Source organism: Urocampus carinirostris, chromosome 3 (assembly GCF_059441175.1).
Source record: "Urocampus carinirostris isolate Australia breed hairy pipefish chromosome 3, RoL_Ucar_1.0, whole genome shotgun sequence".
In the NCBI taxonomy this organism is placed as follows: Eukaryota; Metazoa; Chordata; class Actinopteri; order Syngnathiformes; family Syngnathidae; genus Urocampus; species Urocampus carinirostris.
Window position 1 is genome coordinate 41239910 of NC_142351.1, and position 22501 is coordinate 41262410.

Below are 22501 nucleotides of genomic sequence, written 5' to 3' on the forward strand. Positions count from 1 at the left end.
GCGAGAGATTACAGTACCTGAAGACACGCGGCGCTGCAGTTTCGGGGATCCAAACTTAGGCGAGCAACAGGGCCTTTCGATTCGGCTGTGAACTTTGTCCAGAGATGTTGATATTTGTCTGGTTCGGGCTGATGCGAGCGGGGACGTGGTTGAGGACGAGGGCCGAGGTGACCACGCTTTGGCGTGCAAGCCAGCGCTTCTGCTGCCGGTGAGGTTGTCGGTTTGAAGCCCGATGCTGACGCAATGCGCAGCTGTTTGCGTGGATCTGGTGGACGTGCTCGTCGCCTGGAAATAAAGGCAGACATTGGAAATGGGTAGTTACAAAGTTGGAAGCAGGTTTTATGTTTCATGATATAAACGACCACGGTCTGTTTGTGGCCTGACAGTAACTTTAACAGTAAACTTATTTTGCAATGATGTTGTTAATCAATAGATTACTGTATTTTCCACAATTTTAGGCGCACCTCAAAACCCCAAGATGGTTTTGATCATTTTTGAGTATCAAAACTTCTCGACACAAAAACTTAAAATATAAATGAAAAGAAAGATAATTGCCCAATTCTTGCAAATGCAGTACGTTTTTTTTCCCGTTCGTCCGCCCGTCCGTCTATGCTTCCTTTCTTCCTCCCCCTCCCTTTCAGGGCGATTGAATTACTTCCCACAATGTCTTTCTCTTCATTCAGTTCAGAATCACACGGACCAGCTTAATGTCTGACAATATTCTCGCAGCCAGGCCGCATGATAACATCAACAACGTGGCATTGTGACTAAAAACTGTGTGATGAGGATATAAAACCGAATGCCTTTTCATGCATTGCCTGTGTTCCGAATGGCCCAAGGGCTAGGATACAGCACTCTCTATGATGCGATCCAAGTTCGATTCCCACTGCATCCAATGTATTGCTTTTGAGATCAGTGATATATTTTGACTGACCTGACATACGGAAATACGGTATTTTATTTTTTGTGCAACCCTACCCCTTACTGTGGTTTTAATTCCATGCGCTTAATAATCTGGTGCGCCTTATATATGAGAAAAGCATCACCAGGGGCCGGCAGTATAATATGGTGCGCCTCAAACTGTGAAAAATACAGTATTCAAGAATGTTGAGAATTTTGCTAACTTACAGAATCTTTGCCGGATTTCCTCTCGAGAGATGAGGAGCGAATGGCCTGGCGCACACAGTTGGTCATCTCTTTCATGTCGTCACTCAAGTTAGCTGTAATCTCTCCCATGTCCAAATCGGGGAACGCCGAAGAAGTCATCCCTTCAGCCAAGCCGTTAGCTGAGCTGCCACTAACTGGACTCACATTTTCGCACCCGGCGATGCAAGCGCTTCTGCTTTCCAGAAGCTCACGATGCTGCTTGGAAAGCGAGCTCAGCCACTGCTCGTAAGATGACGAAAAGCAGGACAGAGGCTGACAGGGCTTGGCAGGAGATACAAAGTTCTCGTGGGAGCTCTCGTGGGAGTTCTCGTGAGTCTCCGTGGCCTCCCTCTTACTGGCTTGGTACTCCATCCGTCGGACAGAAGGGGGGCTGTAGTAGATGCGGATACCGGTGCTTTCTGGAGCCGTGTGGCTCCTCTGGACAGACTCCAGGTCCAGCTGCGGCGCCAAGTTGCTGCAGGAGACACTACCGATTGGACCATCCCAGGTTTTGAAGGTTTCCCCAACATCTTGAATCTGAGAAGATAGATGTAAGAGGTTTATAATCAAGTTAGAAATAAATAAATACAAATGATGATTCGACATTTAAATGGCAATGAAAAATTTCATAGGAAACACATTGTAGTAAAAGTTTGAACATATAACTAAAATATCAAATGAAAAATATCTTTTATCGACAAACAGATTTGATATTGCCTGTATTAAGGACTTTTCGGAAGAAAATACATCAAAAACACTGTGGCAAGAACTGATAGTCTTTCATCATTGCTCGCTGCGGGCAAAACAGGCACGTCAGCTCAAACAAAAGACCAAGCCTGAGACTCTCAATAGCAATTGTTAGCAAAAAATTGCTTGAAAAGAAACAAATCTCTTTTCTTTGTTGACTCTACCTGTGACGGAGTGAATCACAATGGTCAAAAACCCAAACTAGTTGAATTTTGTTTCTGTTTCGCTTTGTACTTGTAAAGGGTTGCTTTAATGTACTAAGAAAACATTGCTCATGGTAACAGATTGGGTGTATCTCCTAAGCACTAGCCTTGTCGGAACACCGGTTCCTGTGGTGTGTTTTGGACAGGTACAACCTGTTGGTGCCCATCCCTCACCAGAGGCGTGTTCAGGAGAGTGATCAGACATGTAGTCTCTTGATAATCGCTTGCCGCGCACTGCTGAACGTTTTGTAATCGCTCACTGTGATTGCCTTACTGATCCAAAATGGCCGACGACAGTACAATGGATTTCGTTCTACAGCTTGCTTTGAGCGAGTTGGCTGATATGAGCGACAGTTCGCATATTGACACAGTTAAGGTTATCCTAAACGCAGTGGAAGGGTCATACCTGTCTTGCATTGTTCACAAACATTACCAGGCAATGTAAGACGATATATTACATCGCCAACAGCACTCGTCAGGGTGAGATCCTCCATCTTCTGCACTGTCGACGCCATGTTGGAAATCAAAGTAAGCGGTCTTTCTCCCGTGATTACTCGGGCACGCGAGCGCTCAATAATCACTGGCCGTTCAGAAGCTAGCGATAGCTCGCGATAGCAATCACTCACTCTCCTGAACACGCCTCAGGCCATCAAACGTTCCCACCTGGTCTCAAACTCGGGGCCTTTCGTGCGTGAGGAGAATGTGCTAACCTACGGATTATAACTTTTGAATCAAATTTGAGATCTCCTTTTAATATTTTAGGACTTATCGTGGTTTTATCTTTATATTCTTACCTAATTTGCCAATTTTTTGTCTAAATTTACTAGTTAATGCAACTAACTTGGGCTATGAGTAGTCGGACCTTTCATGTTTCTGAATACGTAGTGGCAGATGCCTCGATGTTGTTGAAGTTTATTATTTAAAAATTACATTGAATACATTTCTTTTGTTGGAGGTTATTTTTCCCTCCCGCAAATGTCTTCCATTCCTTGGATGATCGAAAATCTCAGTGATCTGGGTAGCGAGCTGCCCCAGATCAAGATTTCAAGCGAGGATCTGATTCTTCATAGATGCATTCTGCATCAAGGTCTTTGTAGGAATTTGATTATTCCTTTGTTGCAGAATCTAGACTATGGGCTCTTGAAGTTTGACAAAACCAGCGATGCCCATGGATTCGGGATTCCCTGAATTGGAAAACATTGAAATTGTGTTTTCTTTGTTCATTTGATTAACCGTCTTGTCCTTTACTTGAATTTGCATTGAAATTTGAAGTGTATTATTGTGTGACTTTAAATTCTGACAATGAACAGATTGAAGTTGATTCTAAAACCTTATTGGTGGGCATACATGTAAATTACAAGACTAATGATAGATTATCATTAATCGAAATTAGCCCTGCGACTGACTGGCAACCAGTTCAGGGTGTCCCCTGCCCACTGTCTTTAGACAGCTGGGATGGGCTCCATGACCATTTGCGACCCCACTGAGAATAAGGGGTGCAGATAATAAATGGATGGATGGATAATCAAAATTAGAGTAGATGAACAGTCATTAAAACCAAAATAGAAATAAAATGAGTAAGTAACCCAAGATTGACCAAATGTAGGATTTCTCAGCTAGCACTTAAAACCAAATAAAAGTGTTCTTTTACTTTAATTTATGTTAAATGTTGTCTATTGTTAAATGTTGTCTATTGTCTTGATCATCGTTCATTGAGTTGCCGCCTTCTGTTCAAATTAATTTGGACTCAGGGTTCCCTCTATTTATTTTACGACTCACCAAACCTTCAGTCGCTTTTCTTCCCTCTGCCTAACAGCATAAATGCTACATACAGATCAGGGGAAGCGTTTCGGCTGCCACACGTGCATCATTTTAACTTCAATTTCTTTGGACCAGAAACAGTAAAACACAATTGCAACACAAAATTGTGAGCTTGCGATTCTGCAGCAGATCCAACCACAATATAAAGCAAAGGTTGTCAACCGGTCTGATTTGAGAACCAACCATTTCACCCTGATTACAAGCTGCGGTCAAAATTGAAGAAGCAATTTCCACTCCTCCAATGTATGGAATAAATGGTTTAAATAGAGGCAGTAGGCTTTATTCATGTTTTAAAAAAAGAAAAAACTTCAAGTAATAATATTCCCTTTACCAATCAATTAGCTGCATATTTAAATAAATCCACTTCAGCAGCTTTGTTTTTAAAAAATTGTACTTATTCTTCGCTGTATCTGCAATTTGCCATGCTCAACACAGACGTTACAAGTCTTTTATGGTGTATTATTGAGGCTGTTAAAACACATTAGCAGGATATTATTGCCCTCTAGTGTTAGAAAGTGTGATTGACCATCAGATATTTTTTTTCTCAGAATTTTGTCAAAGCCAAGGTCCACTACTCACTAAAAATGGGTCTGGGACCCACTTTCTGGGTCCTGACCCTATGGTTTGACCTGCTGCAGTCCGACAAGGCCCTTAAACAAGGACTAAGAGGCTCAGAAACAGTTTCTTCCCCAGGGCCATCAGCACCCTAAATGCACAACATTGTAAAACATCTATATCTTTCCTATGTATATGGGACTTTTTTTCAATAGGAGGCCAAAGTCCCCTATTTCAACCCCTAACGCCAATGGTTAGCAATGTTGTGAGTCTTAGATATGATCAAACCCTATGATTTCCCCTAAGGCCACCAAGCTGGTATGTGTAAGAAAAATTCGCATTCCTATCTTATTTATCAACTTATTAGGATTTTTTGTTGCTTCTTGATTTTATTGCACTGTTGTTATGATGCACTTATGCCAGTCTCCACTACCTTGTAAATATTGCATGTAAATATTTTTGACTATTTATCCTGACATTCTTTTTATCTTTTTTTTCTCTTTATGTCTTTATCATGTCTTTATCCTGGAATGCCGTGTTTAAACTAGTTGTAAAAATGTTCATTGTGTTATCATCAAAGACAATAAAGAATATCTCTAAAACTAATATAAAAAAACGCTCATCTTGATTTAAGATTCACATACACGGTACAGGGACGGCACAGCGGCTGAGGGGTTAGAACATCCGCGGCACAATTCTAAGGTCAGGTGATCAAATCCAGCAACCAGCCTTCCTGTGCGGAGTTTGCATGTTCTCCCCGTGCTTGAGTGGGTTTCCTCCGGGATTGCCAGTTTTATCCCACATTTCAAAAACATGCATGTCAGGTTAATTGGAATGTTTAATTGTCCTTAGGTGTGAATGAGCAAGTGAGTTGTCTGTTTTTGTGTGCCCTGCCACTGGCTGGCAACCAATCCAGGGTGTCCCTTGCCCACTGCCCGAAGATGGCTGGGATGGGCTCCAGCACCCCCGCGACCCTACTGAGGATAAGCGGTGCAGATAATGATGGATGGATACACGGTAATGCAATTTTACGCTATTTACCTCATCAGTCAGGCAGGTCCAATTTTTCTTGTTGGAGTCAGACAGCTTTGGACAAATCAGAGAAGGCGAGACTGAGATGTGGGCCAAAGCACTCAGGTCGGATGTCTGGAATTCTGGACCATTTAGCTCTGGTGTGGATTTGGTCCTAAACGGAGAAAAAAAATCAGAATTGAAATGCTACGTTCACAAACGCTCGAGTTGTATTGAAGATGCAGACGTCTTTAGCTCAAGCAAAAACTGAATTTTGGGCCTGAAATGTCAATCATTATGTTTGGTTCAACTGGGCTTTTCTCTCGATGCCTTTTACTTTTACTATCCATCTGTCATTGTACTTCTTTGTCTCTTTGCCTCTCTTTCTCTCTTAATGTGTCCCGCTACATTTTTAATGACATACTTCTGTTGTGGTTAATTGCCCAATTTTCAAAGCGTCAAAACGGATGGCCTTGACATTGTCCCCATAGTTCAGACACTGGCCTTTAATATGCGCAGGCCTCGGTCAGGTTGGGCTGGATTTTCTAGACCCGACCTTATATCTTTTGAAGACGCTGAGTGTTTACTGTACCTTGGTGATCCTGTTCCATTGGTGTCATGTGAGTCTGGAGATGAACTGGCACCAGAATGCTTAGACTGCGGAAATTGAGGAAAGGCAAATAAGTACTTGGCCGTATGACCATGTCGTGCTCTAAATCAGCTGAAATTGGCAAAATAATTATTGTGGTCAGATTTTTTTTTCTAAAAAGCTCAGTCATTTTTATCAGATCAGCATTTGTTTACACAAATTAACAATCACCTATTTCAGATCAGGGGATGGTGTAGTAATAGTCTGAAATAATAGTCTGTGTAGTAAGTAACCTGTGCAGCCCTTTGAACTCTTTGTGATTAAGGGCTATACAAATGAAGATGACTTGACTTGACCTGTCCAATTCTCTTTTCACAAAATGTCCGCATGAGGGCGGCAAAGTCCAAGTTTAAAACAGGATTAAATGGGATAAACATTTTTTAATAATAATAATAATAATAATAATAATAATTTCCTTGTATTGTCATTCTGTGTAACAATGTACACAGAACGAAATGTCGATTGCACCTGACCCGTTGTAGCGAGCCGATGCAGCCGCAGCCAACAGAGGGCGCCGCCGACCACTTTTTAAGTCTTAGGAATGACTCGGCCGGGGCGCGAACCCGAACCTCCTTAAGGGACATACAGTACACTTCTATCTGTATGCCATACTGCAAGAACTTGCTGTCAGACTCGATCATTTTGCCTGTTTTAGGTATTATTTTTCTTGTGTTATAATCCATTTTTAATTATTTACTTTGCTGAATTCCAAAAAATATACACAAAGAGTTAAAAATTATGAAATAAAAAATATAAAAAAGTACAGAAGAAAAAACAAACAAAAAGAGCGAATTATCTGTGAACAGAACATGTCAAGTTCATTATATGTATACCCAGCACATGGACGCATATAAAAACTTAATATGTGGTTATAGATAAATATTATAGCTTTCTAATTCAAATATTGAAATCTGGACAATTATTAAAAAGCTTTCTGTGCTGAAAATTTGGTGTAGTTTGCATGAATTGGGCGAGCAGTCCAAAAACTTCGTTCCAAACGTTTCATAATCCGTTTAGGCCAGATTTTTCCTTTTTTTTATTCTGTTGTAGAATTGGAACGACTTCTTACAAAACCACTTAACACATAAGTGTTTTCTTCCTTAACACAGCAAACAGCTGCACTTGTAATGTTCATTGATCAATGCAATAGCTCAGATGGATTTTTCCATTGCCTTTAATGGCCTAGCTCTTAATTTTCCATGTTGGTTACAACTCAACCTAGTACGAAACACTTCAAGGGTAGAAACACATATCTGAAAATGTATTTGTTTATAAAATAGAACAAACATCAGTTACATGGATCAATACTTCATTCATAAAATATTATTTCCATTAAATGGACATTCTGTATTGTTAAGCGCCCAGTGGTAAAAGACAGGACAGTTGGTTGGATGGATGGAACGAAAACAGGGCTGAAGCCGAATCTTACCGCAAAGGCAAAGGCAAAAAAATAAGAAAGATCTTTAACTTATGTGTTTATAACTCATGTGTTTATTTCTCATTATTTAAATGGACATTGTGTATTATTTGGCGCATACTAGAGGTAAAAAATAATAATTAAAAAAGACAATATCTATTTGACTAATAAGCAAAAACTCATGAACTATCATAGAAACATGCATTAAAAAACAATTCTCGTAGGTCAAGACAATGGTATTTATTTCACATAACAAAAGTCTCACTTAGAGGGAACTGACATGATTTTCCACCATCTTACTACTCCAGGTACCCAAAGGCCCCAAACGTTATGCTTGTGTACTGCAGATGTCGCACAAGACTTGGCAAGTAATTTAGGGAAAAAAATGGTGGGGAGTGGTCACTTTGCTTATGTATTCTTTCTTATGCTTTGTAAAACTCATTTTCGGTTGCACTACACAATACAGTGACATCTAGTGGTCAAATATTGCTTTTAAATGTTCATTGTAAAATTTCCCACTAACTTGTACACGAATGAGAGAGAACAACTAATTAATAACCCGTCTTTTGGGGTGTGCTTCTTAACGGATTTCACAACTCTCAAATCAATATTTTTCCTGAAATTCAAAGAATGGGGAAATTAGCGTATTTTTTCTCTCAAGCCCCTTTGTGACTACCCTTGACTAAAATGCCGAGTAACATCAAAATACCTATATCCGTCAAATCCCTAAATGATGTGAACCATGACAGAAACACATCTGATAGAAGAAAACACAGGTAATATCTTATCACTGAGGCACTCCACTGTCCACATCCAACTTTTATTATCTCAAGGCATATGCTCTTCTTATCTGGGACTTTTTACGCAAAAGCAGGGCCACACTTACACAATCACACAAAAGCATACCTTAGCCTCTCTCAGCCTTTGCTTCCACTCTGCACTCTCCTGGCTGAAGCGCTTTAACAACTCAATCTTCTCCCTGCCCCAGTTCCGCTCTCCAATCTGTAGCTGTCAGAAATGAAAGACACACACACACACAAACAAGAAAAAAAGAAGAAAAAGTTTCTTCTAAATCAGGGATGTTAATGGATCTTTTGTAAATACAACACTTTTATTGTCTAACAATTGGGAAATAAAGATTTTTTTTTAGCATTGAATCTGTTAACAGGTTTAGTTTGACAGTTGAGTGAATGCGGTTTTACACCTGCACTGAAGGCAACAAAGGAGGGCGTTACGGCTGCCCTCGGATTCTAGACTCGGAGGCAAGCAACACCTTTCTTTGCACCAAAATAGAAAGTCAGCGTCTTATTTTCAGATGGGCAGATCACGTTGAATGTCTATTTCGTGGTACTAATTTGTTTAGTCCGCATGCTGGACATCAGCGCTTTTACACTTTTACTGCCCTCTAGCAACCAGAAAGAGCGTTTATTAAAAAAACAAACTTAACTTTTGATAGAAATTACTCAGAGAACTGTTTCTTTTTCTGTCATACAGCACCCAGCGAAAGTATTGCGCCGCCCAAGAACCTTTTGCCTTATTGCCACAAGTCAGGCTGCAAACATAAAGTCAAAAACTGAAAATATTTTCTAAGAATCAACAACATTTAAGACACAATTGTGAAGTGGAACCAAATTATTTCACCATTTTAAATTATACCTAAAATAAAAAAAAAAATGAAAAATAGGTGTTGCTGAAACATTGGCCCCCTGTTCTCTCAGTTCAGCCAACTGATTCCAGAAGTTTCCTGGCGACTTCTGAATGATCCAATGTCGGTCTAAATGACTAACAATGACAGAGTGCAGCTGTGTGTCATTAAGTCTTAGATTAAATGCATCTGCACTGTGATGGGCTCAGGGGTCTGTGGAAGGAGACACTAGAAGAGAGACAGCATATCCAAGTTCAAAGTAGACACCACGCAGGTCTGGGATAAGTTTGAGGAAAAGTTCCTAGCAGGAATGGGATACAAGAAGATTTTGCCCCATTTACAAATCTCTTGAAGCACCGTGCAAGCATTAACATCAAAATGGAGAGAGCATAAAACCACTGCAAACTTACTAAGATCTGGCCATACCTCTAAACCTTTGGCCCAAACAAGGAGAAAACTAATCAGAGAAGAAACCAAAAGGCCTGTGATCACATTGGATAACCTGCAGGCATACACAACTGAGTTGTGTTAATCCGTGCAAAAGAACTACAGTCGTACTTTGCATAAATTTGCCCTTTGTGGAAGAGTACCAAGAGAAAAGCCCTTTCTGAAAGTATACAAGTAAAAGGCCCATTTGGCATTTGCAAGTAGCCAGGTGGGAGACTGAGATACAGTGAACAAGCTGCTCTGGTGAAATTACATAAAAAAGGATGCTAGAATGGCCAAACCAAAGTCCAGTCATCAATCTAATAGAGCATTGGTGAAAAGATCTGAAAAATGTTGTGCACAAACAATCACCATTAAACTTTAAGGAACATGAGCTGTTTCGTAAAAAATGGGCAAATAATGTTTCAAGATGTAGAAAACGTACAGGGACATACCCAAAAAGACTTATGTGGCCGTGATCGCACCAAAATGATGTTGTACAAAGTATTAACCATAAAGGGGTCAATACCCTCGCAAAACCAAATTTTGTATTTTTTTATTTATTAGCACAATATAAAATGTTGATTTTTTTTTGTTTCTTTACACGATTGCGCCACACAAGTTGTTGATTTATGATTTCTTTATCTATAGGTTTGAAGCCTGAAATATGGCACTAATGACCACACGTTTTAGAGGGGCCAATACTTTCATAAGGCACTTTACTAGGAAACTTATGGCGGGCCGGATTAAATCATGTAATTGGCCAGATCTGGCCCGCGGGCCGATTGTTTGACATGATGCTCTACATGGTCTATTCATAAATGGAGTCTTTGACGTGAGTAGCACAAAAACACATTAACCTGTTTGGTAAGGTCCATCACGGCTGCGTAGGACTCAGCTAGGAGGTGTTGGTGCTCTTCACGCTCCCTCTTCAGCGCCACCTTCAGGTCTGGAGGGTCCGTTGCGTCGGTAGAGGGCAGTGCAACAGCCGTTTTGGGTGTCTTTGTCTCAAGCTAGGTAAGACCGAAAAAGGATATTGAGTGTTTAAAACTGGTCTCGATAAAGATGAAAGTTAAATATTTTATCCATGAAGTATGCGTTAACAATGCCCAACCGAGCTCAAATGCTATGCTTTATTTTCCACTGCGCCTATCTGCTTTTGACTAGTTTTAGTAAAGCTGTTTGGGGCGGAGCACATTAGGAGGAATTTGGAGTGGAAGGGAATGCTGGAGAGCGATGTCATTCTTGTCTCAGCATGATTTTATTGTTTGTATTTGTTAGTGTAGCATTAAAATGGCAAAAGTAAGAAGAGGCTTTCTTCATGTACGCTCCAAATGCCGAACTAAACCCACAGAAAGATGAAAAACATCAGAGTTTATTTGAACATGTCTAAGAAGTGTGCAAACTTGCACTAGCATCATGTATGAGCTGTCTGAGGATGCAATGATTACATAAGCCAAGAGATCGCAGTAAGTAGTTAACAAGAGAGTAGTAAAGTTCCAAATTTCATACAGCGCCTCTAAAGACAATCTTTTTTCTTGCATTAAGTCGGAAACTATATCAACTGCTTGCCAGGATATCACGTGCAAAATGCACACAAATCTCTCGCACAACAAATGGGTTCAAACAAACCCACCTTGGGTGACGATGGGAACACTACTTATGCTAATTTGACAATTGGCAGAGTTTACTTAATTGTTTGTAAAATATTTGGTCTTTTTTATAACAGCAACAAAAAAACTAAAGTTAAATATTATGAAAAACTAAAAATGAGTCATTCTATACAAGGGGTTGCCAACCATTTTGAACCAGAAAGCTACATTTTTTGTTAATGATTAGCACGAAGGGCTACCAGTTTCTAATGTAACAATTCATATTTTGACTATGTTGATACAATGTTATTACACAGCCGGACCCAAACACATCTGGTAGGACAAGATCATAACAGTAAAATCATATATCAGACTCATGCAAGTGCTGGTTACTTCCATCTTCCTCTACGATTGAAAGACAAGGACGCTCAGAGCAAAACTGGAAAAGAAAATCCAGACCATGGAGATGCGATGCTACAGGAAACTTTCAGGCATCAGCTACTTAGCTAATGCCTTTTTCAGAACCAGTCAGTGGGCTACTAGAGTGCTCTTTAAGGGGCCTACCCGTGCGCCCCATGTTAGAGACTACTGCTCTGTACAAACCAGCCTGCCTGCAAAATTTGTCATTTCATTGGATAAAAATCATCCAACGCATCCACAAAATATGCAAATTTGTAACTTTGTCCAAAACAGCCCACCAAAGTAGGCTATTTTGTTAAAACGGCGAAATATTCACTCAAATGTTTATAATCACCCTAGTTGCGAATTTCTTCTCCAGATTCTGCTTATTATTTTACTAAATTTTTTTTAAGAGGCACTATTTACTTACATAGACAATCGAGAGTTTTGTAGTTACCTAAAAGAAGATGGAGACATCCACCAGAAACACAGAGAAAACACGCCCAAAAAAAACAACAACCAAAAACAACATTTTTTTTGCAACTAATACAAGTTTCAGGAACGCCTTTTAGTGCAAACAAACAATTGCTTCGGGCATGGACCTCCGATAGTGGCAACTACAGTACACCATACGTTTCCTTTCACTTCTCCTTTCCTACTTGCACAAAGTGCCCCTTAACCGCTTTTCTCACCCATTTCTCCACTATCTATAAATTCATCACAATTTTTTTCAATTTTTTATGAGCGCCTTTCCTTTTCCCAGTTGAGTGACTTGTCACACATTAAGTGCCACACAAACACACACGCTGCATCTTTTCTCCTCAATATTGTTTCTTTTATTCATTCATTCATTATCTGCACCGCTTATCCTCAGTAGGGTCGCGGGGGTGCTGGAGCCCATCCCAACTATTTTTAGGCAGTGGGCAGGGTACACCCTGAACTGGTTGCCAGCCAGTCGCAGACAACTCATTCGCTCATTCACACTTAGGGACAATTTTAATCGGCCAATTAACCTGATATGCATGTTTTTGGAATGTGGGAGGAAACCAGAGTGCCCGGAGGCAACCCACTCAAGCACAGGGAGAACATGCAAACTTCACACAGGAAGGGTCAATCTCGTGACCTCAGAACAGTGCCGCACACATGCTAACCACGGCGCCGTCATGCTGCCCTTGTTTCCTTGATTGATATTTAATATTTAATCGCTGGTAGTGTTTATGAACTGTGTATTTGTAAAAAACACACACACAAAAACAACCACAAAAAAAAAACAATCGAATTCATTTCCACTTGAAGTCGTCCGATTATCGGGCAGGCTGATTATCAGCACCGGTATTTAGGGATTTGTCGGATATCGGTATTATGTCATGAAACCGATATAGCCGGGATTAAGCACAACACTGGGCAACAGCCAGCCTGAGCTTTTTTTCATCTCCCGCCTTCTGTCTCTGATGCAACCCACCCTGCGCCTTCTGATTGGATAAAAAAACAACGGGAGCCTCTGAAGCTAGAAATCTCCACTTTACACTGTCTGCAACCACAAACTGGAGCGAAAGTTAGGACCATCACGAAAATTTTGCACATTTGCGAATAGGTTTCTCATTCACAATTAGTGTCTTTTTTCTCTCTAGCCCCTTTGTGACTAACCTTGACTGAAATGTCGCTGGAGCCCATCCCAGCCATCTCCGGGCAGTGGGCAGGGGACACCCTGAACTGGTTGCCAGCCAATCGCAGGGCTAAAGCAAAATATATATATATTTTTTATTAATGTGTTAAAAATGCCCAACTGAGTTTAAAGAGACCTCATGCTTTCTTTTCCACTGCCCGTATATGCTTTCATCTGACATTTATCAGAGCTGTAATGTTGCAGACGGCCTAATGAAGCGCTGCCGACCCCCAAACAACAGAATCCATTTTTTTGTTTATGAGACCGTGCCTATACTCACCATTTAGCACGGATTCAATTTGTGTTGAGAGCTCACACGCAAGGATGATCAACAAATAACAACATTCATAGTATTAATGTAGGCCAGCTACTAATCATCCGTTGAACGGTTGTTCATTTATTTTGAAAGACGTTTTAAAAGATGTAATTTAGGCACTCATTTATTACTCAATCGACCGTTGTGACTTTAACGAATTATTTAGAGTTCTTTTGGCACAGTAAAATAAATGAGTTCAACATGTATTTGTTGGGTTGGTAATTCCTATTTTTGAATAAGATTTTTGTTGTTGTTGTTGCTCATTTTATGATGTATTTTGTCATTTTTAAAAATTGCACTTTAGCCGAAAAGCATTGATGAAAAAAAGTCATGAAATATTGTCAATTTATTAATATAGGACTTTAAAAAAGGCAACACTATCTGTCAACATAAATATACATTTTATTTGAAAACGATGACTATGCACTAATCCAGGGGTTTCCTCTGAGGACAGCTGAGGTGCCTGCAGACCTGTTCCGAAAATAGCTCGCCAGTAGCTGGGTCATTGTGATTTTCTAGTAAAATTATTTATTTATAGTCGTTAACTGAGACTATTTAACCCTTCTTTGTCATGATTACTGATTCGGGGCACCTGGGGCTGCCCCTTTGGCGCCAACAGCCACGGGACATGATTGGCTGTTGGACTCTTTTTAAACTCCCGAGTTCCGAAAAGAAGCCGTCAGACCGTCTGCGAACCTATGCTCTCAGCTGTGCAAGCTTTTGTACTCTCCGACATTATCCCGCCCTGTTTTCCTGCCTGATACCTGTTGCCGACCTTTTTCTGGACCCGTTTCTGCTTTTGCTCCTCTGTCACGGCCATCGACCTGTTTTGCCGTTTCCTGCCTGATACCTGTTGCCGATCTCTTTTCTGGATCCGTTTCTGTTTTGCTCCCCCGTCCTGGCCATCGACCTGTTTTCTTGCTGTCAACGACTACCCTCGCTCGACACGGAAGTGCGACTTCCGCGTTCCCGCCGTCAGCCACCTGTGACCGACGATCATCGGATCGTGGATGCAAGCACTGCTCTCTTAATAAAAACTGAGAAAAACCAACACTATTGGGTCCTGTCTCCATTCCTGGCTTGTGACATTCTTTCAATAATTGATCCGGAAATAACTTAGAACATACATAGCAAGAACATGCTAAGTTGTTATTTTAGAATGGAGATCAAACTGGGTACCCTTTGCGCTGATTTGTAATAAAAAGTAGCTTTCAGCTTGAAAATAGTTGGAGACTGTTGCTCTGATCTGGTCCAATCTAAATCTAATCTATTCTAACGCCGACCATTGTTTTAAGTGACAGTGACTCAATAAGAACGGTATTTCCTGTTGATTACCTGAGCAATGAGGCTTTTAAGTTCAGTCCTCTCCACTTCCCATGATGCCTTGGCCTTTGCAAACTGCTGGGTGAGTTCCTGGGAGCCTTGCCTCTCCTGCCGCAATTCGTCACTCAGGTCCTGCAGCGCCATCTTTAAGTCGGCCAGAGTGCTGCTCACAGCACTCAACTAAAAAGTCAGAATGGATTTGTGGTGAGAGTTTGCTTTTTTCTTGTTTTTTTTAATGCATGCATGGTGCTAACTTTCAATGCCGGGCCAAGTCCTTGTTCATCTGCATCAGCCATTTTCCTGGTTAAGTGCACAGGGCTTGTCAGGTTTTCCTCCTCCAATAAAAGGTAGAGGTCCTTTAGGTTGTTTATCTGGATAGCCAAACAAGCCCATTATCTTGCTATTGTTCATTAATTTCAAATTAAATATCCCTACGGTTTCCCCATGACAGGAGAAGTTTTTACCTCCAGGATGTCTTTCCATTCAGCGTCCTTCTTGCAGCCCAGCCGCCAGTGCTTGAGGAAGCAACGCAGCTTGAGGCTAAGCAACAGCAACGCCTGTTTGAGGTGCTGGGACTCCTGTACCAATAGTGTCCTTTCTTGACCCCATAACTTGTGCTGAAGCTGAGCCTGGAGACTTAAACTCTGCAGCTGGAAGTCCCGGCGGAGCAGAGCCTTCTGCTGCTCCTCGTAGAGCTGAAACATGGATAGCATAGAAACCGTTTCTCATGCTTTCAAGATGAGCAAAACCCATGTATGGTAAGTAACGGCAATCAGATAAATTACTGTTCAAAACGGGACTGAATTCAATGTTGATGCACACAAGGATAAATCGGTCTTACAGAAGTAATAGTTATTTTTTGTTTCTAGGGTTTTATTTACCAGTTTGGGACTTGGCGACCCGTGACTGACCAGTGAGAATTTTTGTGTCATGTCTCTCTCAGGTTCTGTATCCTTTGCCAACTCCTCTTGAGCAAAAACATCTTCCTTATGTGGCTTAGCAAGGTGGTCACTAGACTGAACATGTTTAAAGAAAAAGCCAGTTTTAAGCCAAATGGTCAGCATGAAGGAGATGCATGATGGATGTGGACAAGAACAGGACAAGTTGCAGGGGAACAAGGATTGAGAATACCGTAAATTCCGGACTATAAGCTGCTACTTTTTTCCCAAACATTCAACGCTGCGGCTTATTCAGTGATGCGGCCAATTTATGTAATTTTTCTAACGGCCGCCAGCGGCGCTCGAGTACAAAAGGTAAGATTTAGACCGCTGGAATATATGCGCCGAGGTAGGCTGCAACTTCTTAGCTAGTGCACAAATTAATTTAGCATAAAGTTACCCTCATCATGCAAATTGCAAATAGAAAGGCACATGAAGCAGCTTTCAAGCTAAAAGCAATCTAGCAATCCGATAAAGAAGGAAACAGAGCTATTGCACGTAAACTTTACTTTGCGAGCGTGTTGCTAGCGTGTTTTAGAATAAGGGAGGGTGGGACGACGTCTATACGATAAAGTTTCTTTCTGATAATGAGGAAGACGACTTTGATGGCGTCTGATATAAGGAGGAAGATGTGGACGGTCTACTGTGATTTTCACAAGTACAGAATATGTTTTTAACAGACCCATTTACTGTTTTGCGAGCGTGTTGATAGTAGCATGTTGCTACCTGTCACAGTCACGGTTTGGGAAGAAAGTTATATTATTATTATTAAAGCTTTGAAAACTCTCTCGGTGTACCGTCTTTCTTTGTAAATATGTATAACCATGTATAATATGTATTTGCAACTGTATATTTTTGTAATGTATTTATTCTAGAAACTTATTCTGATATGTTTTGCACGAGCAAATGAGAAAGAAGGGGCGGGGCAAACACGGACTGATGGGAAGTGGAGTAAAGGTGAGACGTGTTTGTGGACGCGGCCGACAATAGTGGATATATATTTTTCTCACCCTTACCTTTAGAAATATAGACTTTTTTTCCTTGGATTATTTTCAACGGGACCCGGACTCTGCAGGTCTGCATCAAACCTTAAGTACTGGTTCCGTTCATTTAGCCGGCCGTGTTTTTTGGTCTGAGTACTTTGCTCAGTCCTCGTGGCTGCGCGCGAAGGAATACATTGGCCGAGATAGAAAAAGAGCTTGCTCTGTCCACCCTACGCATCGGCCCGGTATTGCAGTACTTCCGGGAACGGTGCATTCGCAATGATCGCAGCAAGGCTTTAGGGCTAGGACCTTAGCTTGGCCTTTTGGCTGAGAGTAAGTGTCCCGGCTTCTAGGCTTTGTAGCGTATTATGAACTGACCGATAATGGATAATGGATAATGAATAACGAAGATAGAATAATAACCCTTAAAAACCCCAAAACCCCCACTCCACGCATTTTCGTATACATTTGTCTTTGATTTTTGCAATCTGGAGATGGAATAAGAGCTTGCTCTGTCCACTCCACGCATCGTCCCGGTATTGCAGTACCTCCGGGAACGGTGCATTCGCAATGATCGCAGCAAGGCTTAAGGGCTAGGACCTTAGCTTGGCCTTTTGGCTGAGAGTAAGTGTCCCGGCTCCTAGGCTTTGTAGCATATTACGAACTGACCGATAACGGATAATGGATAACGAATAACGAATAACGAAGATAGAACAATAACCCTTAAAAAACCCCCACGAATCGGCCCGGTATTGCAGTACCTCCGGGAACGGTGCATTCGCAATGATCGCAGCAAGGCTTAAGGGCTAGGACCTTAGCTTGGCCTTTTGGCTGAGAGTAAGTGTCCCGGCTCCTAGGCTTTGTAGCGTATTATGAACTGACCGATAACGGATAATGGATAATGAATAACGAAGATAGAACAATAACCCTTAAAAAAACCCTACGCATCGGCCCGGTATTGCAGTACCTCCGGGAACGGTGCATTCGCAATGATCGCAGCAAGGCTTTAGGGCTAGGACCTTAGCTTGGCCTTTTGGCTGAGAGTAAGTGTCCCGGCTCCTAGGCTTTGTAGCGTATTATGAACTGAGCGATAACGGAAAATGGATAATGAATAACGAAGATAGAACAATAACCCTTAAAAACCCCAAAACCCCTCGCGGGACTTAATGTCGGGTTTGGGTCACTTCTGTGATTGTGTTACATGTTTTAATGTGGGCGCATGCGGCTTATATACAGGTGCGGCTTGTGTAAGTACAAAAGCGGTCACCTCTTAAAATATGGTGGGTGTGGCTTATAATCAGGTGCGCTCTATAGTCCGGAATTTACGGTAAATACAATATGTAGAATAAAAAGAAACACATTTTTTTAACATAAATACAGAAATAATCTACTATTTTATGTGTGGATGATCAAAAAAATTGATGGATAAATAAATGAATGAATACATACATACACACAAAATAAATAAAAATAGATGCATAAACAAAAAAACAAGCATAAAATAATGAACAAAAACGAAACAGAATACACCAAAAAACACATCGGGTCAACAATTAAAAAGCAAAACTCTTTCAATAAACACAAAAATAAATCAATGGGTACAATTTATGGTCCTTAATATTTGCATAACAAAACAACAACAAGCTGGCATTAAATTCTATTTAACTATAAGATATCTACAATATAAACCAGGCAAATATTTTAGGGTGATGCCCACATAACTACACAGATGATTTGAGATCGCATTTATCAGAGCTGTTTGGGGCAGAACATATTCAGTTCGAGGAACGGCGGCTGGGGGAGTCCTGGAGAGCTTGTCCCTGCAGGTTTTTTTATTTTATTTTCATTAGACAGTGGAGCATGAAAATGGTAAGAGCAAAAAAAGGGCCTGTGTCAAGTAGAGTCCAAACGCCAACCTCAAAACCCCAAAAAGATAACATAAGAAGAGTTTGTTGTTGTTTGTAAGCCAGGAGGTAGCATCAGAGAGTAACAAAGATGCAAATTATGTACAGATCCGTTAAACTTTGACTTATGTTGTCATCAAACACACACAGTGTCAGAGACCATCCTCCGAACTCTTATTTCCAGCGTAGGGCATATGCCCCTTGAGAAAATCGTGCCACATCTTTTCGACTTGGCTCTAGAATCATTCCTACTTAAGTGTCAAAGCAAGCCAAACTCTTGTTACATAGCTGATGTGGCAATTTTACACAAAGTCCTAAAACAACAAGCAGCCCGTGCTAAATCATAGACTCGTGTTAATTACCGGAACATCCTGTGTGTCCTCCTCTTGGCCCACCTTTGCTTGCTCAGCATCATTTCGTCGTTTCCCATCTTCATCCACCTGATTGTCCTCCTCTGTTTCCCTTCCGAACCCTGGCTGCCTTTGGTCCCTACAATCGAGCTGCTGCATTCATGTGTGGGCAAGTCAATGAAGAAAAAAAATGAAAAACAAACATACAAACGAGGAAATTATAGAAAACAGAAGGCAAGTGAAAGTGGCAAAGTAAACCAATGAATGAAAACAAAGAAATAGAAATATGCGACATGAATAAAGGCAACCCCCACCCCAAAAAATACAGTTGTGGATTTCAAAAGACAAAAAAAAGGATGTAGAGGAAAAACAGCTTTGTCAGAGCTGAGAACGAAACAGTGGAGAAAAAAATGAAAAGTAAAACGGAAGAAATAATAAAAGGCTGAAGGGAGGACACAAACACAGACACAGAATAGTACACAGAAGGGCAAAAACGAGGCAAAGGGGGAAGGAAAGGACAGCAAGAAAACAAGAACGAGTGAAAAGGTCAAAGGAAGGGAAACAACACCTAGCAGCGGAAGGAAGATTGCAAAGGTGACGAAGAGGGTGGAATGAGGATCAAGGTATGATCACGATGATGGGGAGTGAAAAATATCAGGGGGTGTGAAAAAATGTTATGATACCCGTGCAGAAGAAAGACAACAAAAAGAGGAGGAGGAAGGAAGAAAAAGGGAGGGGAGGGGTGAATGGACTCAGAGTTGGCCCTGAATGGAGTCATTATAATGCTACTCTAATAGTAGCTAAGAAATCACATCACACTTGAATTCAACGAAGAACGTGACATGTAAGATTTCTTTATAAAATTATAATTGAAGGTTTTTTTCTCTCTTAATATTTTTTCTTCTTCACTAACATCTAATCATTTGTAGTGTTTATCAAATGTGCATTTGTAAAAAAGCAAAGTTATTGAATGCGCATTTCCACCACAGTTTATTTAACTCAGGGAGACTCACACAGACTAGAAAGCGACAGAAGTAGCATACAAACACTAATTGAAATTTTAATGTAATGATTTAAAAGTCTTTCTTACTTTCATGAAAATGTATACCTGAATATGGGAACTTGGCTGGGAGGATCTAAACATTAGATTCTAAAAATTTAATCATTTCTGCAAAGACACCCATGTACAATTTTTTAGTCCTGATTTTTTTTATTGTCTTAAACAGTCACTGATTTTTTTTTTAAACTAAGATAATATTGGATGAACTTCCTCAAAGTTCTCTGGTTGATTAATGATAGTCAGCCAATACAGTTACAGTGTGCCTGGCTTTGGTGACATCCAGTGGACATATTTAAAACTGCAGGTCAGTGTTAGTGTTTTTTCTTTTGTGCTTTTCTCTGGATTGTTTTGTGAGCCACTTAAAATTAGTTGTTACATTTTGAGATTATTCTTGGCTATATGAGTAATCATTACAAAGATATAGATCGTTGGATTGAAAAATAAATCGTAAATATATAATTCACGTAAGTGGACTACAAATCAACAACAGACAACATCGCTATAATAATAAAATGACTGATTAATAAAACTCAAAGAACTAAATTCAGACTATGAAATTGAATATTCAAAATATGGCATCCAACAAAGAACAGGCTCCATTTGAGGCCCACAACAGTGTGTAAAAACTGGGTTAGGAGGTTGATCAACTGCATGCAGATGCCACAGAGGGAGGCCCACTTTAGCAGCTCAACTCTGACTCTTACATTTTGAAAAGCCCGTTAAATACAGTACAGATCACTTGTCAGATCCTGAGTCAGATTTGAATATGCATTGAAAATCAATTTCAATAATGATGAGCTTGAAGGTCGTTAAACCCCAAAAATAGAGTTAACTGAATGCAGGAAAACAAAAAGAACTGAAAAAAATAATCTTGAAGCCAACACCAAAAATGCAAACAATGTGAAAAGGAAAAACAGGGAGGAGTGAACGTTACGTGTTTTACCTTTTCTCCTACAGCCTTGATTGCATTGTGCTCATCTTCAGTGCACGGCAACACGCTGGTTGGTGAGGTCAAGGAGGGCTGGGCTTCGGCAGGCAAAGATTTTCCCAGACTGTCGACACGCTCCACGAACACTTGCAGTTGGCTGTGCAGGGCTTGCAGCCTGCTGGACAGCGCGGCAACCAGCGGCCTGTCTGCCAAGTCAGATAGCTCCGAGATCTGTTGGGGACACAGATGGTAAATGACACCATAGGATGGAGTAACATATGTCTCATTCGGTCACTTTATTGCACTGCTTAAAGGTTTCCCAAAGATTGAATTGGACTGAATTGTCTTTATTGTCATTCATATAAACTTTGTGAAACATTGTATTCAAAGAAATTGGGTGTGCCGCTCCAGAGTAAACATGAAATGAAGAATTCAAAGAGACAAATAACATCAAAATTTGTCAGGATAAATAGGCAAAAATATTTACAAAGAAGTGCCTATAGACTGGCCTAGGTTATACCAATAGCTCAATGTTTTTTTTTTTAAAGATGGTGCAACAGCAGTGTAACAAAATGCTTTGCACAAACACTTTTAGCAAGAGAAAATGAAATTCCCAAACATGTCACTGAGCCTGTTAGTCCTTGTTTTAAGGGACCTATAGCACCTACCAAAGAGCAACTGGTCAAAGAAAATGCAAAGAAACGGTACTAGGTTTTTGCATAAAATCTATAAATATTTCATTAGTATATTCCAATTATTTTTTGAGATGATGCATTTTTAAAACAGCCTGTCGAGTCTTTGACTTCCAGAGCTATGATGTCAAAAGAGGAACACCAGCGCGCATGCAGGCCAGGCACACTTTTTGGTTTACATGTTAATTCATCAAAGAGGTTGGGCCAAGTTTTGGTAGTCATTGTGGAGAATTCCTTGGCGCTGTCACAAGTAAATGCAGTCGAGGTGCAACAAAGGGCGAGCAGCCAAAATTGCAGAGAGCTGCTAACGGGCGGCTAACCGGGAAAGTTCAAAGAAAGGCGACCGCAACCTCGGCGAGAAAACGTGCGACTGGCTGTTTTAAGAATACACAGTGAGTAGCCAGTCCAACCAGGAACCAACAAACAAAAGTAGCAACGGCGACAAATGCGAATCCAGTAGGGAATAAACAAAACACAGACAAAACACTGACACAAATAACCGTACAACACACGGTGGGTAGCCGTTGAGTGCCAACCAGGAGCAAAACCAAACAGGAAAGCCCTCGGCAGCTCCAACTCTAACAAGATTCCTGTGCGTCAAGGTGACTCATTAGGCACACCTCATTAGAACTCTAATGTATGTATAGGGACTCCTTTGACTGATTTCCTAACTGAGATCGTCTGATGTTCAATCCCGTTGCCAGCGCTCTCAGAAAAGTCCTTAATGCTT

The 22501-nt window shown here is 40.7% G+C and overlaps 1 protein-coding gene and 1 pseudogene across 4 annotated transcripts in view; one reads left to right on the forward strand and one right to left on the reverse strand.

Moving 5' to 3' along the window:
• Positions 1-22501, reverse strand: part of mtcl2 (microtubule crosslinking factor 2) — a 92047-nt gene that overhangs the window by 11760 nt on the left and 57786 nt on the right. The window contains exons 10-21 of one of the 4 annotated variants that reach the window (XM_088331890.1): positions 21095-21310; positions 19137-19244; positions 15798-15932; positions 15381-15611; positions 15171-15287; positions 14929-15096; positions 10481-10633; positions 8456-8557; positions 6076-6140; positions 5514-5658; positions 1129-1683; positions 18-285 (exon numbers count right to left, since the gene is read on the reverse strand). In XM_088331890.1, the coding sequence (XP_088188016.1) occupies positions 18-285; positions 1129-1683; positions 5514-5658; positions 6076-6140; positions 8456-8557; positions 10481-10633; positions 14929-15096; positions 15171-15287; positions 15381-15611; positions 15798-15932; positions 19137-19244; positions 21095-21310 (2263 nt within the window). Of the gene's footprint in view, positions 1-17; positions 286-1128; positions 1684-5513; positions 5659-6075; positions 6141-8455; positions 8558-10480; positions 10634-14928; positions 15097-15170; positions 15288-15380; positions 15612-15797; positions 15933-19103; positions 19245-21094; positions 21311-22501 lie in introns of all 4 variants that reach the window. The other 3 variants (XM_088331889.1, XM_088331888.1, XM_088331891.1) reach the window with 3 other exon arrangements.
• Positions 17145-17407, forward strand: LOC148369731 (U2 spliceosomal RNA; annotated as a pseudogene).